The sequence below is a fragment of the Sorex araneus genome, chromosome 5 (assembly GCF_027595985.1).
Source record: "Sorex araneus isolate mSorAra2 chromosome 5, mSorAra2.pri, whole genome shotgun sequence".
In the NCBI taxonomy this organism is placed as follows: Eukaryota; Metazoa; Chordata; class Mammalia; order Eulipotyphla; family Soricidae; genus Sorex; species Sorex araneus.
Genome location: NC_073306.1, coordinates 129,659,957 through 129,676,282, shown reverse-complemented (window position 1 = coordinate 129,676,282; position 16,326 = coordinate 129,659,957). Strand labels below are relative to the sequence as shown.

The window sequence follows — 16,326 nt, the reverse complement described above, 5'->3', positions numbered from 1 at the left end:
GCCCCCGCCCCGCAGCTCAGGATACAGACAGCAGAGGTGGTGGCGATGGCCAAGATAGTGCCCGTGGGGATGGACTTCTGGGCGTCCCGCAGGTCCCCCGAGCGGTTGGAGCCGGCCATGATGCCTGTGAGGAGAGAAGCGGCTAGGACAGGTGGCCGGGCAGGCGGGGAGACAGGGCACCCGGTGGGCCTGAGCCATAGCACAGCGGGGAGGGCGTCTGCCTTGCACGCAGTTGACCCGGGTTCGATCCCCAGCATCCCATATGGTTCCCCATATGGCGAGCACCGCCAGGGGTAATTCTTGAGCGCAGAGCCAGGAGTAACCCCTGTGCATCACCAGGTGTGACCCAAGGCCCCCGCCAAATAACAAAGAGGAGGGAGGAAGGGAGGGAGGAAGGGAGGGAGGGAGGAAGGAAGGAAGGAAGGAAGGAAGGAAGGAAGGAAGGAAGGAAGGAAGGAAGGAAGGAAGGAAGGAAGGAAGGAAGGGAGGGAGGAAGGAAGGAAGGAGAGAGGGAGGGAGGGGGAGGGAGGGAGGAAGAAAGGAAGGGAGGAAGGAAGGGAAGAAGGGAGGGAGGGAGGGAGGGAGAGGGAGGGAGGGAGGAAGAAAGGAAGGGAGGAAGGAAGGGAGGAGGGAGGGAGGGAGAAAGGGAGGGAGGGAGCAAGGAAGGAAGGAAGGAAGGAGAGAGGGAGGGAGGAGCGAGGAGGGAGGGAGGGAGATGGGCACCAGCTCCAAAGACGGGCTCTGGCCCCGATATGTTACAAGGGCCTGGGCGAAGCTCTCAGGCCTCCCCCCATCAGCCCCCCTCAGCATCCCACATGGCCCCCAGAGCACTGCCGGGAGTGACCCCCAAGAGCAGAGCCAGGAGTCATCCTTCGGCGCTGCCACGTGTGGCCCCCAGACCCAAGAGCAAAGAAACCCCCCTAGTGCCACACGCGCATGGAGTCTCTGCGCGCCCAGAGGAGCCCCCAACCCTCCCCCACCCACCTCCGCGCGTGCCCTTTCACCTGTGACAGAGGGGAAGTAGATGCCGACCAGGAGCGTGAAGTAGGAGGTCATATCGCTGAAGACATAGGGGTGGTCCATGTCCACGGGGGCCGCGTCCGCCAGGCCCTCGGAGGGCATGCCCCGCCGCTCCACGATCACCCCCTTGGTGAGGTAGGAGCTCCAGAGGTTTTCTGGGGGCACACAGGGAAGGTCTGGAGTGAGGGGGCGGGAAGCTCAGGGCGGGGGGCAGACGTGCCATGGGCATGAGGCAGGGTGCAGGCAAACCCCCCTCCACGGCCCTGCCCCGCCCCTGCAAGGCCTCATCCCCACTGAGGTTTCTGAGCAGCCAAGTGGGGGGTCCCCAGCTCCGAATCCCGTCACACCCCTTCCCCCAGCAGCCCCAGACAGGGGTAACAGACGCCTACAGGCCTACCTCGGGCAGAAGCGGCACCTTCTAAATGGACCCCCCACTCTGAATCACCCCCTTCCCCATATCTCTCATGGGGGGGCCCAGTGCCCATCACTGGCCCCCACCGCTCCTCCCGTCTTCATTTCTTTTTATTTTTTCCTTTTTTTTTTTTTTTTTAACTTTTTGGGTCACTCCTGGCTCTGCACTCAGGAATCACCCCTGGCGGTGCTCAGGGGACCATATAGGATGCTGGGAATCGAACCCGGGTCGGCCGCGTGCAAGGCAAATGCCCTCCCCGCTGTGCTATTGCTCCAGCCCCTACTTTTTTGCTTTCTGGGTCACACCCGGCGATGCTCATGGGTCACTCCTGGCTCTGCACTCAGGAACTACTCCTGACAGTGCTCAGGGGACCCTATGGGATGCTGGGAACCGAACCCGGGTCGACCGTGCAAGGCAAATGCCCTCCCCGCTGTGCTATTGCTCAGGCACCACCCTCCCCACCCCGTCTTCATTTCAAACCCAGCCCCCGACATGCTTCTCAGCTTTCCCCTCCGACCCCTTTCGCATTGGGGGGCCCGATGAGTCTCCGTCGCAGAGGGAGGTCCCCACGCGCCGGGTGACCGGCCACTCCCTGGCTGCTCCCCACGCCAGGCGGCAGTCACCACCCCCCCCACCCCCGCTCCTGACTGACAGCCCCAGGCAGGACAAGATGGTCCCCAGACATCCTGGGGTGTGACGGGTGCGAAGAGCGCCCCGGGGGACGGCTGTTCTTCTCCCGCTGACATCACCCCGGGTCGGGAGGCGCGGCCTCTCGCCTCTGCTCTCCAGGAGGCCCATCCCGCCACGCTGCTCCTGATTCCAAACCCTCCGCGCGAGGCCAGGCCTTGCCCACGCCTGCAGGGCCCACACGGTCTCTCTCCCACCCCCTCCCTTCCTCTGCACGCGGCGCCCCCACCTGGTGCTTCCAGCCGGGCCCTTGTGCCTCCAATTCCCCTCATGGAGTGGAAAGATCTCCGTTCGCCCCCAACCCCTGCGCAGGAGGCTCCGGGGAGCCCTTTCTTGCCTCCCGGTGCACACGTGTCCCCACCGCCCATTTTATAGCTCCTCTGCTCCCATGCCCGGAGGACAGGGGCTGTGACTCCACACTGCTGTGCTTAGCAGGTGCTCAGTGAACTCCTGGCAAGGATTTCCTGTCCTGCTGCGCGGTGGGACACATGAGAGTTCCCTTTTCTCTCTCCCTCCATGAGGTCAAGGTCAGGATAAGGCCCAGAGTAGGTGCTCAAATAACACTGCCTGAATGGAACTGAATCCCCCAGAAGAATCCCTGGGTCCTGGCTGTCTAACCCACAGTCCCTTCCGTATTCCTCGGACCCCAGTCACCCCCCTGGCCCCAGACCTTTGATGAGGCCGCTGGCGGCCCCAGGAATGCCCTGGATCTCCGTGACGTTGTTCCGAGTGAAGTACTCGTCGCAGGTGGCGTTGAGGAAGCGAGAGGAGCAGAAGAGGCCCCAGAGGCGTGTGGTCACGGTCTCGTTTCCTTCCCAAGCCAACTTGGCACAGACGTCAAAGCCGTGGCGAGACAGTGTGCGGTTCCCCAGGAGGCAGATCCTGGGGGAGGCGGGACGAGACCAGGGAGAGGGATGGAGGGGGGCCCTGACCGGGCCGGGCGCCACAGCAGGGGCACTGGGGAGCTTTTGGAGTCACGGGTGCCAGGGCGCCATCTCGGAAATTCTGATGTCATCGGGACGGAGCCCTGAGTGCCCGTGTTTCAGTGCTCCCCCAGCAGAGAACCCCACTTGGGGCAAGGCGTGTTTCAGGACCATGGACAGCGGGCCCGGCCTTGGCTGTGACTGAGCCCGTGTCCCATCACAGGGAGAGAGAGGAGCCCTCCCGTCCCCGGGCCCTCTCCCGGGTCCCCTTTCCCATCCCAGAGAAGGCATCTGACACCAAGGCTGTCTCCCTCAACCCAGAAAATCTCTCTCACACCCCTTTCATCCCTGCAGACATCATGTTTTTGCTTTTTTTCCTTTTTGGGTCACACCTGGCGATGCACAGGGGTCACTCCTGGCTCTGCACTCAGGAATTACTCCTGGCAGTGCTCAGGGAACCCTATGGGATGCCGGGAATCGAATCGAACCCGGGCCAGCTGCGTGCAAGGCAAACACCCTACCCGCTGTGCTATCACTCCAGCCCCAAGAAACCATTTCTGTTTCCCCTCAGTCAACCCTCGCCAGCAAGTGACCGTCCTGAGTGCCACACTCTGCCCAGCCGCACAAGCGTTACCCGCCCGGAAACTGCTCACCAGGAGCCGTCTTCCCTCCTACAGGAGAAGGCTTTGAACTGACGGCGAGGCGGATTGTTGGGGAGAGCGGGGGGCGGGGCAGCAGGAGCCGAGGACCCCAAAACCTAGCCCAGGAGGAAGACGGGGGCTGCCCAAGGCTCGGAGCCATGGCACTCACGGGAAGTTGGGGGGGTCGAAGGCGGACTTGATGACGCCGGCGTAGATGGCCAGGATGGACAGGATGACGCAGCCCAGGAAGACCAGCGCAAACTTGTTGACATACTTGACGCCCACGAAGACCACGGTGGCCATGCAGGTGAGCACGCAGGTGCCGTACACACGCATGTTGTTCAGCATGGCCGCGGCCTCCCCGCTGGCGTCTTCTGCCTTAAAGATGGCCATCGCCGGGAAGAGGTAAGCCTGGGAAGAGAGGGCAAGGGCCGGGTGAGGACCCCCCGGGCACGACCACTTCGGAGTAACCCCGAGGAGGTCATCTAAGCACACAGAAGGCTCAGGGGAGGGGGAGCGGGGAACGAACCCCAAACCAGAAACTGATGCTCAAGGCAGCCTCTTGGCAATAATGAGAGAGAGAGACGGGAGATGGATGACCCGGAGCCCGGGGTGGTGTGGCCGCGCCCGCCGGGAAGTTTGTACCATCGCTAAAAGGATGAGGGCAGTCGCTCATTTATCAAAACCAGCAAGATTTTCTTTAACTTCCATTCATTTTCCTTCAACTATTGGCTTCCTTGAAATTAATTTCTATCCTTTTACTGGTGTTTAAGAACTGTGGATCACTTTTTTTTTTCTTTTTGGGTCACACCCTGCAATGCTCCGGGGTTACTCCTGGCTTTGCACTCAGGAATTGCTCCTGGCAGTGCTTGGGGGACCATATGGGATGCCGGGGATCGAACCCGAGTCGGCCGCGTGCAAAGCAAACGCCCTACCCGCTGTGCTATCACTCCGGCCCCTAAGAACTGTGGATCACTTTTATCCTGTTTGGCAGAAATGCGGAAAAACATTCAAGAAGGGTTACTGCCGAACTGGGTGCATCCAGGGTTCCGTTTCCATATACTGAACGCCTGGCGATGATTTTCCTGTCCCACTGCGCGGTGGGACACGTGAGGGCTCCCTTTTGTCTCTCTCCCTCCATGAGGCCAAGGCCAGGATAAGGCCCAGAGTAGGTGCTCAACTAACACTGACTGAGCGAAACTGAATCCCCCAGAAGAATCCCTGGGTCCTCGCTGTCTAACCCACAGTCCCTTCCGTGTTCCCCAGACCCCGGCAGTCCCCCTGGCCCGAGAGGGAGTGAGCCTGGGTGCAGGGGAAAGGGGTTGCGCTAAGGGAAGCCAGTTGGAAGGGAAAAGACAAAAACCCCACTCATACATGGACTATAAGGAACCAAAGCCACCTAAGGTGACAAAGTGGGGGAGGGAGAGAGGACCTCAGGGCAGCGGAGCCAGGGAGCTCGTGACACCTAGGGAGTGGATGTGGTGACGTATACACGGCAAGAATGGAACAATGCTATGGAAAGTTGTAGACCATGTTACCAAATTTTAAAAATACATAAAAGGTGGGGCTGGAGCAACAGCACAGCGGGGAGGGCATTTGCCTTGCATGCAGCCGACCCGGGTTTGATTCCCAGCATCCCATATGGTCCTCTGAGCACTGCCAGGGGTGATTCCTGAGGGCAGAGCCAGGAGTGACCCCTGTGCATCACCAGGTGTGACCCAAAAAGAAAAAAAAATACATCAAAGGAAACAAAAGGGAAAAGGGTGACATAAACTTATATTGACTGATAAAGTTGTCCTTGATCAAATAGATAAAAAGGTTGTTTTTTTTTTTCTTTAAATTGTGTCTATGGGGGCTTGAGCGATAGCACAGCGGGTAGGGAGTTTGCTTTGCACGCGGCCAACATGGGTTCGATTCCCAGCATCCCATATGGTCCCCTGAGCACTGACAGGGGTAATTCCTGAGTGCAGAGCCACGAGTAACCCCTGAGCATCACCAGGTGTGGCACAAAAAGCAAATAAATTAAAAAATTTTTTAAAATTGTCTCTATGATCTCATTTTCATGAGTACACATGTACTTGGAAATAAATAGCATATATACACCCAGGTATATATATATATGTGTGTGTGTGTGTGTGTGTGCGCGCGTGTGCGCAGCTAGATAAAAATGTTCATTGAAGCTTTTCCTTATTCTTCCAGAATTTTTGTATTTATCCAGAATTTCTGAACAGAGCGGACACGTCTCTGCTGCCTCACTTTGCTGCCGGCGAGCCATGGTCACTGCATGTGGAAAATACTGTTATTTTTTTCTGAGTTATTTTGAGAGAGAAAAACCACATCCACAAATTTAATTATGGTATATTGTTGTGATTATTCTATTTCATTATTAATCTTTGCTTCTCCCTCTCGACCATGCCTCCTTTCTCAGTTAAATTGAGTCACAGGTATCTGTGCATGGGAAAAAAGCCTGGTCTGCTCTGAGTGTGAGGCTCTCCCCCTTCCGTCCCTCTGAGTAAGGGCTGCGTTAATGTCTCTATTCTGACAAAGTCATTTCCACGTGTGAATGACATGGGAGTCCTGAATTATGGAGGGAACTCCATGGAGTCACAGGACAATCACAGGGGACAGCGTCGCCCAGAGGAAACAAAGGCCAGGAGGAAGTCAGACACCCCCAGTGTTCACGGAGATTTTCCCGGGGTAGTTGTTATTCCCCTTTTCATTGCTGCTGTTCTCCCAACTTTGTGCGGTGGGAAGATTCACTGTCAGGTGTCTGTGTGTTTGTTTTGGGGACCTACCCAGCTGTGCTCAGAGCTCACGCCTGGCTCTGCACTCAGAAGAGATCATCCCTCCGGGCCGGTTTGGGGGACCCCCTGGGGCACTGGGGCTCAAACCCAGGTCAGCCGCACGCAAGCAGCGCCCTCCCCACTGTGCTCTCTCTCTCTGGCCCCCACAGTACCATTTCGAGTCTGATTCCAGATGCTGGGGGATAGACTGAATTCCCATATGCTTTGGTCCCTGGGGTCCCTCACTCCCTTTCACCCCCTCGCTCCCCATTCTCCTCCGACCTCCCCTGGTCCAGAAGCTGCGCCACCATCTTTTACCGCCACGGGTTTTTGAGGCAGTGTAGTAGAGTGGATAGGCTCAAGCTGACACCCACCCACCCGAAACCTTCTTTCTCCCCTCCGTGGAACAGCTGTCTCCCGACTCCTGGGGGCATCATAAGGATAAGGAGAAAAGCAACAGTTTGCAGACCCCAGGGTCCAGGGTCGCCGGGCCAGGGCCTGGGCAATGTCCGCAACCCTTTCTCTATCAGGTCACCCTCCTCCGTGCCTGTCTCCTCCAGAAGGGACAGGGAGAAACGGACATGTGACCACCACACTCCGCCCAGCCCCCGACCCCCAGTGACTGCTCATGTGTCCTTTCTAGCAGACTTCTTCTATTTATCTATTTTGGTTTTGCTTGCGGGCCACACCTGGTGATACTCAGGGGTAACTCCTGCCTCTGCAGTAAGGAATTATTCCTGGCGCGGTGCTTCTTGGGGGACCGTATGGGATGCTGGGAATCGAACCCAGGTTGGCCACATGCAAGGCAAACACCCTGGCCCCCAACCCCCCGTGCTATGGTTCTAGCTCCAGAACTCTTTTTTTCTTTTAGCTTTTTTTTTTTTTTTTTTTTTTTTTTGCTTTTTGGGTCACACCCTGCGATGCTCAGGGGTTACTCCTGGCTCTGCACTCAGGAATTACTCCTGGTGGTGCTCAGGGACCCTATGGGATGCTGGGAATCGAACCCGGGTTGGCCACATGCAAGGCAAACACCCTCCCCGCTGTGCTATCGCTCCAGCCCCTAGCTCCAGAATTCTTTGATTCTGGGGATTGCTGTGGGTGGCTTAGGGACCATGTGGCACTGGAGATCAAACCCAGGGTCCGGCACCTGCCAGGCGCATGCCCGCCCACGAGTCCCGACCCTCGCATACTCCTCGCCCTGTCCTCCCCGTGCCCTTCTTCCTCTCCGGAGCCTCCCTGGGCCCTCGGCCCACGAGAGAGAACCTTCAGGCATCCCTCGCACGTGGCAGCAGCCACCAGAGCAGGAACGACCCAGTGAGGGGACGAGAGCTCTCGCGCCCCTGACGTGACTCTTCCTCGCCCCACCTCGGTCTCCGCCCCCCCCCCCAGGCAGCTGTGTGACCTTGAGCAAGTCACTCAACCTTCCTGAGCTTCTCATTTGTAAAACGGGCGTCCTGCTCCTTGAACCTCGTGAGACTGGAGATGACGGAGTCTAGAGTCCTCAGGGCCCCATGGGGGGGGGGGAGAAGCAGTGCCCCATGGGGGCCTGGGGTGACAGCTGTCCCTTACGTAACTGTGGCACCTGGTCTCCCCAGCTAGACAGGAGGTGCATGCCCAGTTCCCTCGTGTCTGAGAAGCCCCTAGTGCTGCCGGGAGACTCGACGTTGGGGGTGGGGGGGCGCCCACACCTCCCCCTCAGCCCCTCTCACCAGCAGGATTTCAATGGTGCCCAGGATGTACATGGCGCCCGCGAAGGTCGTGCCCAGGTAGAAGCAGAGGCCCACGGCGCCCCCAAACTCTGGGCCCAGAGATCTGGAAATCATGTAGTAGGAGCCGCCGGCTGCGGGGAGAATCTCGGTCAGCAGGAGGCTGAGGGGGCCCCAGGGCTGCCTCCCGGGGGGCGCGGGGGGCTTCGGGGCAGAGGTGGGCGGGGCCACTGCCCTGGGTCTGCTCAGGGACCACCCCCCACCCCACCCCCAGGCTCTCTGAGGCTCTCGCAGCCCCAGTCACCTCTAGTCACCTAACACCCCTCCCAGGCCAGGCCTTGGGAAACAGACCGGCGGCAGGGAGGGTCTCCGGCCAGAGGAAGAGGTGGGTGTGTGCCCTGCACACAGGAGGCAGGAGCTGGCCCCGCCCCACCCGCAAGGCGCCGCCCCCACCCACCCCCCACAGCCAGCCCCCGACCTGCAGGACTGCCTCCCGGGGCGTCCCTCGGCACCCTTCCCCTCCCCCCAACGTCCCCCTGTCCAACCACCCAGCCGCTCCCCCCCCGCGCCGTCCCATGCGGCCAGAGCCCCTCCCCCTGCGGGTAGTCCCCGAGACCTACCGGGCACCACGCCGTTGGTCGCGATGGCACTCATGGAAATGGCCGTGAGCATCGTCTGTGCGGAGAGAGGCTGTGAGCGGGCAGCGGGTGGGGGCCGCCCCCCCCAACCCCACCCCCAAACCCACCAGGCCGCCTCTCCCATCCTCTCCCTGGTCCTGCTACAACTTCTGCTCCTGCCAAGTCCTTGTCAAGAAAACCTCTTATTGGGGCTGGAGCGATAGCACAGCGGGGAGGGCGTCTGCCTTGCACTCGGCCAACCCGGGTTCGATTCCCAGCATCCCATAGGGTCCCCTGAGCACCGCCAGGGGTGATTCCTGAGTGCAGAGCCAGGAGTAACCCCTGTGCATTGCCAGGTGTGACCCATAAAGCATAAAAAAAACCTCTTATTCACCAAGCGCGTGTCATGGGGGGCCTGGTGTGGCCTCTGGCCAGCCCCAACCCTGCCTTTCTCCCGGGATCAGGGAGGTGTAAGGACCCTGCCCCAGTGCCCAACACACTGAGATCGCAAAGGGGTCACGTGTGAGGGGCTGGAGTGATAGCACAGCAGGTAGGGCATTTGCCTTGCACGTGGCCGACCTGGGTTCAATTCCCAGCATCCCATAGGGTCCCTGAGCACCGCCAGGATTGAGTCCTGAGTGCAGAGCCAGGAGTAACCCCTGAGCATCGCTGGGTGTGAGCCAAAAAGAAAAGAAAAAAAAGTGGGGGGTGAATCACGTGTGAGAAGTCAAAGTGCACTGAGAGGAGGTGCTCCATGGATATTTGATTTTGGGGGCGGGGAGGGAGAGGGTTGGTTACCCCCAGTAATGTTGGGGGCTTCCCCTGATAAGTGCTCAGGGGGGCACTTCTGGCAGTACTTGGGAGAATATGTAGTGTGGGTGTTTGGGCTCTGGATCCCCTTGTGCCCCATATTTGATCCCCTTTAAGAGAGGCTTGGAAGGACGTAGTCACAAAGCTGCCTGAGGCTCCTCACCCCAAGTTTTGGAAGTCGGGACCTACTAAAATACTAGATGTAGGGAAAATTTCTTGCAGAGATCGGGAGGTGTTTGGGCCTCACCTGGCGGTGCTTAGAGCTTAGTCCTGGCTTTGTGCTGAGGGATAAATCCTGGCAGTGCTCTGGAGTCCGTAGGCAGTGCCAAGGACTGAACCCAAGGTGGCTGCATGCAAGGCAAGAACTTCTTTCTTTTTTCTTTTTTGTTTTTGGGTCACACCCGGTGATGCACAGGGCTTACTCCTGACTCTGCACTCAGGAGTTACTCCTGGCGGTGCTCAGGGGACCCTATGGGATGCTGGGAATCGAACCTGGGTCGGCTGCGTGCAAGGCAAACGCCCTCCCTGCTGTGCTATTGCTACAGCCCCCGGCAAGAGCTTTCTGCCCCCTGTCCTATCTCTTTGACTCCGGACCTTTTCTTTCTGCACACACAGCTTGTCCACCTGCACTGCAGTGTGGCGCCACACGTTGTGGGCAGGCACACACCCCCTCCCCCCCCCCCCCGCCACAGAGATCCAGGGGACAGACACCCCCGCCCCAGCCTGCCGGAAGACCAGTCAGACGGAATTCACAAGGCACGCTCCCAGATCAGAGCCTGCGGTGCCTATAAAAAGCCCCGTTCCCGGGCTGCCCCCTCACGTCCCACGCCCGGGCGGGGGGTGGGGGCATCACTCACGCAGGAGCAGCAGATGAAGACCATGCAGAAGGACTCCATGATGCCGGCGATGCCCACCACCCAGGTGAGCCGCAGGAAGAGGATCACCCCGAAGATGTTCTGCAGGCACGGCAGGTACACGCCCATGAAGGTGCCCATGCGCGGGGCCTGCCAGGGAAGCCAGCGTCAGTGGCCGGAGCCCCTGGCCGCCGCCAGCGCCCCGGCCCCAGCCCGCCCCATCCGCTCGACCCCACTGTCCATCCGCTTTGCCGCTTTGCCTCTCACTTTCCCCTCCGGCTCCCACCCCGGCCCGCCCAGCCACCCTTCCACGTTGGTCCCTCTCTCCTGTCCCTCGCCCTCCTGTGTGGCTTCTGAATTCCGTCCCCCTCCCCGGGGGGCCCTTGTCCACGCCCCTGTCCCTGCCTCCCGGGACCCCCCACCCCTGCCCCATCACCTGCACGGGCTTCTTTTTGCCGCCCTCGTTGTTTTCTGCCTCTTCGTGCTCCCGACTGCCCTGGGGCAGGTTGGTGTAGTTGGCCAGGCCGCTGAGCAGGGAGGACACCATGGGGCTGGTGTCCATCTCCTCCTGCAGAGGGAGGGGGAGGAGGGTCAGGAGGGGGAATGGGGCGGGGGAAGGGAGGAGGAGGAGGAGGAGGAGGAATAGGCAAGAGGATGAAAGGAGGAGGAGCAGAGAGTCGGGGGGGGCGGCTATGGGAATAAGGGGACCCCCCCTAGGGGGACCCGAGCAGGAGGCAGCAGTCGGTGTGGGGGGGAAGTGAGCAGTGGGCAGGGCCGGCCACAGCCGCAGCGACCCACCTCAAACAGCGCCATGTTCTTGCCGTCATACTCCTTCCCCTTCTCGGCGTCTGTGCTGTTGATGAAGGGGCTGCTCTCCTTGGGGTTGCCATCGCCTGCAAAGGCCGAGGGGTCAGCGGTCTGCAACCCTTCCCAAGCGCACGCGGGGGACCACGCAACTCTCCCACCTGGGTCCGCACACAGGGAGGTGGATGGGGCCGGCAGCATTTTTGGGGCCCTTGTGTGCTTGGTGGTGGGTCTGGGGGTACTTCCTGATTACAATGCTTCCCCCACACACACTGCTGGGGGGGCGGGGGCATGGGAGTGGGGGGCACGGCATTCACCAAGTCTCCTCCTGGAACAAAACTCGGAGCATCCTGGTGTTTCGTGGCAGGGTGCGGACAGGGAATGCGCCTTCTCTTAGAAAAGCAACACACACCCCTGCCTCCGGCCCCCACCCACCTCCACTCCACGCCGCCTGGCCACCTGGATTTCTAGACACGCACCATGGGCCTATCGAGGCAGGAGTGGGGGGTTATAAAGCACAGAACCGACCACCCCCGTGCGAGTACCAAGAAACCAAGGGCCAGGGCAGCCCGTGAGTAAGCGAGAATCTCTAGCCCCGAGCACTAAGCTGAGATGAGCACGGGGAGGCATGCTGACCGGCCCGAGGTCACGGCAGGCTTCCCAGAGGAAGTGACGCATCAGCTGAGAGCTGGAGGATGAGTAAGAGCGAGCCTGGGAGGGAGGCGGGACGGCGTGCCCATTCCCGGCGGAACGAACAAACGACGTGTCCGGTGGCCCGGAGGTGCGCGTGCACACAGCAGACCCGAGGGGCTGAGGAAAGTCAGACCTGGGCGCCGTCTGAGGAAGGGAGGCCAGGGCGTGGAAAAGGAGCAGCCGGGTGGGCCCCCAAACGGTTGGCAGGCCGTGACGGAGACCTGGGCCCCCGTCCAGAGGACAGAGGAAGTCGCAGGCAAGGAGTGCCATAAAGGTGCTTGGGGCGAAGGCGCTGGCCTAAGGAAGAACACGGCGGCCTATCGGCGACCTGCAGTGGCCCAGGGAAGGGCTGGGGAGGACCCTGGCCAGACGGGACACCGGACGATGGACTCAACAGACTCGAGAGTTCTTGGCAGTGGCTCCGGTGCCATCTGCTTGAGGTCAGAGCAGGAGGGATGTCGGATAATGCCTGGCTCTCTGCGTGGACCCCGAGGTGGGTGATGGTGCTTTGGAGTCACGGGGGGGGGGGGTTAAGGGGGAGGGACGGGACTGGGGGTGGAGGCGAGGCTGGGTCTGGTGGCGGGGAGGACTCTCCAGGGATTAGTTCCAGGCGCCCCTTGGATGTGCAGATCAGCCGGGGACTGAAGACACGGGCCTGGCGGGAGAGGGGGAAGCGGGAAGGCGGGGATGGAGGATCATCCAAGGAGAAAACTCTCTTGGGCGTCCAGCAGACGTTTTTAGGCCAGGGCTGCGGCTCCGTGTAAAGAGCACGTGCCTCCGCATGCTGGCGATCTGGGTGCAGTCCTTGGCACGGAAGCCCGGGTTCGGGGGGGACTGTTAGGAAGATCGAGGGGTCCCTCTGTGCACACTCCTTGTCTCCAGGAGGCAGCAGGGACAGGCCCTTGTAGCAGAACCTCAGGCGTGGCTCTCTGGGCCCAGACGCGCCCCCGCACCTGAATCCCGAGGGGACCTGAGGCTGTCCCTAGTCTCAGTTCCTTGTCCCCTCAGCTCCCGACATATTTCTCCCCATGCCTGTCTGTCCAAATCCCCCGTCCTTCTCCCCTGCACCCTGGAAAACGCCCTTACTCGCCCAGCCCCAGCTCTTGGGAAAAACCCACTCGACACCCAGTCTCGAGCCGGGCCAAGTTATGAGTCTGCTCAGGAAAAACCCACCAGCGACCCCAACACTGCTACCGTCCCGCCTCATGCAGCAGCCAGAAGAGCCAGGCCCTCACGCAGAGACAACAGAGACCACAGAGACCTCACAGAGACCACAGAGACCACAGAAACCACACAGAGACCACAGAGACCACAGAAACCACACAGAGACCACAGGCCACAGAAACCACACAGAGACCACAGAGACCACACAGAGACCACAGAGACCACACAGAGACCACAGAGACCACAGAGACTACACAGAGACCACACAGAGACCACAGAGACCACACAGAGACCACATAGACCTCACAGAGACCACAGAGACCACAGAGACCAGACAGAGACCACAGAGACCACAGAGACCTCACAGAGACCACAGAGATCACAGAAACCACACAGAGACCACATAGAGACCACACAGAGACCACAGAGACCACACAGAGACCACAGAGACCTCACAGAGACCACAGAGACCACACAGAGACCACAGAGACCACAGAGACCACACAGAGACCACAGAGACCACAGAAACCACACAGAGACCACAGAGACCACACAGAGACCACAGAGACCTCACAGAGACCACAGAGAACACACAGAGACCACAGAGACCACACAGAGACCACAGAGAACACACAGAGACCACAGAAACCACACAGAGACCAGAGACCACACAGAGACCACAGAGACCACAGAAACCACACAGAGACCACAGAGAGACCACACAGAGACCACAGAGACCTCACAGAGACCACAGAGACCACAGAAACCACAGAGACCACACAGAGACCACAGAGACACAGAGACCACACAGAGACCACAGAGACCACACAGAGACCACAGAGACACAGAGACCACACATCCATGAGCTCCTGAGGACTCAGGCCCTTCTCCCAGGGGGGAACCTCCTGGCACATCATAGGTGTTCGAGGGGGAGAGAAATCAAATAAATTTTGGTTTGGGGGCCACTCCTGGTTGTGTCGATGGCTCCTCCGGATTCTGTGCTCAGAGACCACTCCCCGTCGGGCTCGGGGGACCGTACACCGTGTAGTCAGCCCCCTGCTCTCTCGGGGGGGATGAAGGTAAAACCCTCCCGTCTGGTCTCAGAAGAGAGGCCTGAGGCCAGAACATGAGAAATGAAGCTGTCTGACCCACTACTACGCCATGTTCCTACCACACAGAGAATGGGGGCTGGAGGGGAGGGGAGGGGTGGGATGACAGTTTCTTACTGGCTATAATAAGGGCTGGACCCCAGCACCACTGGGTGTGATGCCGAAGGCACCGCAGCCCTGCAGCCCAGAGCAAACCAGCCCTGTCCACCAAGAGTGGTCAGAGGTGGCCCCTGGTCCTCAGAGGCTGCTTGGAAGGACTCCCATAATTTTTTTTTTAAGAAAAAGGGATGGAGTTGAGACTCGGGATCCAGTTCCAACCTCACTGGAAGGGCAGATTGAGCAAATCCCTAAACTCTTCGCCTCCTTCGCACAGGGAGTGTTGGGCTAGATCTGGCCGCGGTGATTCGGTGACATGAAGCGCCTGGCACCCAGGGTCGCCATGGCCACTACTAGTCATTACTAAACCGGGAGCATCGGCGGGGCCCCGGTCTCTCACAGGCTCCCGCGGCCCGAGACGTGGGAGCAGGGTGGGTTTCGGGGCCAGCGGCTCTCCCGCGGGGTGGGCCCCGCGCGCCGGCACCACGGGGCCCCAGCGGGCCACCCGGCTGCCTCTCTCTGTCGGCGCCGAGCACGTCCTCGTCCACCGGGGCCACGGGGCGAGCGGGACCGGCACGGGGGCGTCCTGGCCCGAGACCCCGCAAGCAGGCGGCCCCGCGCCGGTCTCCATGGCGACCAAGCGGGCCGGGAGCGCAGCGCCGAGCAGGCCACGCGCCCGCAGCCGCTTATGTAACGCGGCGCGCAGCGCGGAGCAGACTCGGGGCCCGAGCCCGGCGCGGAGGCGGGGGGCCGGGGAGGGGGCGACCGGGGAGGGGGCCCCCCGCCCCTGGCCCGGGCCGTCTGTCCACCCGCCCGGGACGCCGCCGGGCTCCAGGCCAGCGTGCGGCCGTGCCCTCCCCGGGCGCGTGGCGGAGGGGGAGGAGGAGGCGCCCCCAGGGACCCGGAGGTGCGGAGGGGGGGTGCGAGCCCGGTTCCCCAGGGTCCCGGGAGCGTGGAGCGGCGCGCGGCGGGGCAGGGCCAGGCCCAAGCCGAGCCCAGGGGCCCCCGCCCCGGCCCGCCCCCTGGGAGCTCTCAGCCCGAATCGGCTTTCAATTAAGCTGCTGTGGCCACAGCTCCCCGGGAAGAAACAGGAGCCCTCGCGGGCGAAGCCGCCTCCCGCGGGGCCTGGGGAATCCCCAAACCAGGTTCTAGGGGTGGGGGTGGGGTGCAGACCCCAAGAGGAACAGAAACCTGGGGGCCAGAGTCAACATCCACAGCTGCTTCTTTTAGCCCAGAGATCACTTGGGGGCGTGGGGGGGGGCGGCGCTGCTCAGCGTCCACCCCCTACATATTAGCAAGAACTGAGGATCAGAGACCACCCAAGGACTCCGGGATCCCTGGGCCCCCTTACTCAAGCTCAGCAGGTCCTTAGCATTCCCTTACCACTACTCCCGAGGCCACTGGGGACATAAAATGCCCGGCCTGGAACCTGGCTGCTCCATTTGTGGGTGCTGGACCCGAGAAGGAGAAGGGCCAGGAGCATGTCCTCTAGATGTGTCTACTACTCTGGATCTGGAGAGCAGTGGGCAGGGGTCACGCCGATGGGAGCGGCCAACTGCATTCCAGAACCACTCGGAGACCCCGGGTGAACCCAGAGGCCCAGCAAGTGCCATCTTCTGGGTAGAGAGAACACAGCTGGGGGAGCTGTGTGCCGGGTAGATGAGGGGGCAGGGGGTGTTCTCTGCAGCTGAGCACCGCCCCTCCGGATGGCTGGAAATGACCCTTTTCCTTTCCCTGGGCTCCGTCCGGCTGCTTGGCACGGGTGCAGGCTCCACTTTGGGAAAGAGAGAATGGGAGAAAAGGGGAGAGGGGACCCTGAAACCTAAACCCAGGGGAGCCAGCGGCAGAGTGGGGCACCCCAGGGTGGAATGGATGCGCCGCCAGCAGGAGTTTGAACTGTGTGCCCCCTGGGCTGCCCCCTCGCTAAGTCCCAGGGAGGAAGAGGGGCCTCTGAGACAAAGGCTTGGGACCGGGTGTCCAGCCTTCCGAAGCGGTCACTTGACTCTC

General features: G+C 60.9%; 1 protein-coding gene across 2 annotated transcripts in view; it reads right to left on the bottom strand.

Moving 5' to 3' along the window:
• Positions 1–16,326, bottom strand: part of SLC12A5 (solute carrier family 12 member 5) — a 45,624-nt gene that overhangs the window by 17,925 nt on the left and 11,373 nt on the right. For both annotated transcript variants that reach the window (XM_055138114.1, XM_055138115.1), the window contains exons 2-10: positions 11,252–11,346; positions 10,890–11,021; positions 10,457–10,603; positions 8,793–8,847; positions 8,176–8,306; positions 3,853–4,094; positions 2,790–3,001; positions 1,005–1,175; positions 26–124 (exon numbers count right to left, since the gene is read on the bottom strand). In XM_055138114.1, coding sequence (XP_054994089.1) covers positions 26–124; positions 1,005–1,175; positions 2,790–3,001; positions 3,853–4,094; positions 8,176–8,306; positions 8,793–8,847; positions 10,457–10,603; positions 10,890–11,021; positions 11,252–11,346 — 1,284 coding nt within the window. The remainder of the gene's footprint in view (positions 1–25; positions 125–1,004; positions 1,176–2,789; positions 3,002–3,852; positions 4,095–8,175; positions 8,307–8,792; positions 8,848–10,456; positions 10,604–10,889; positions 11,022–11,251; positions 11,347–16,326) is intronic.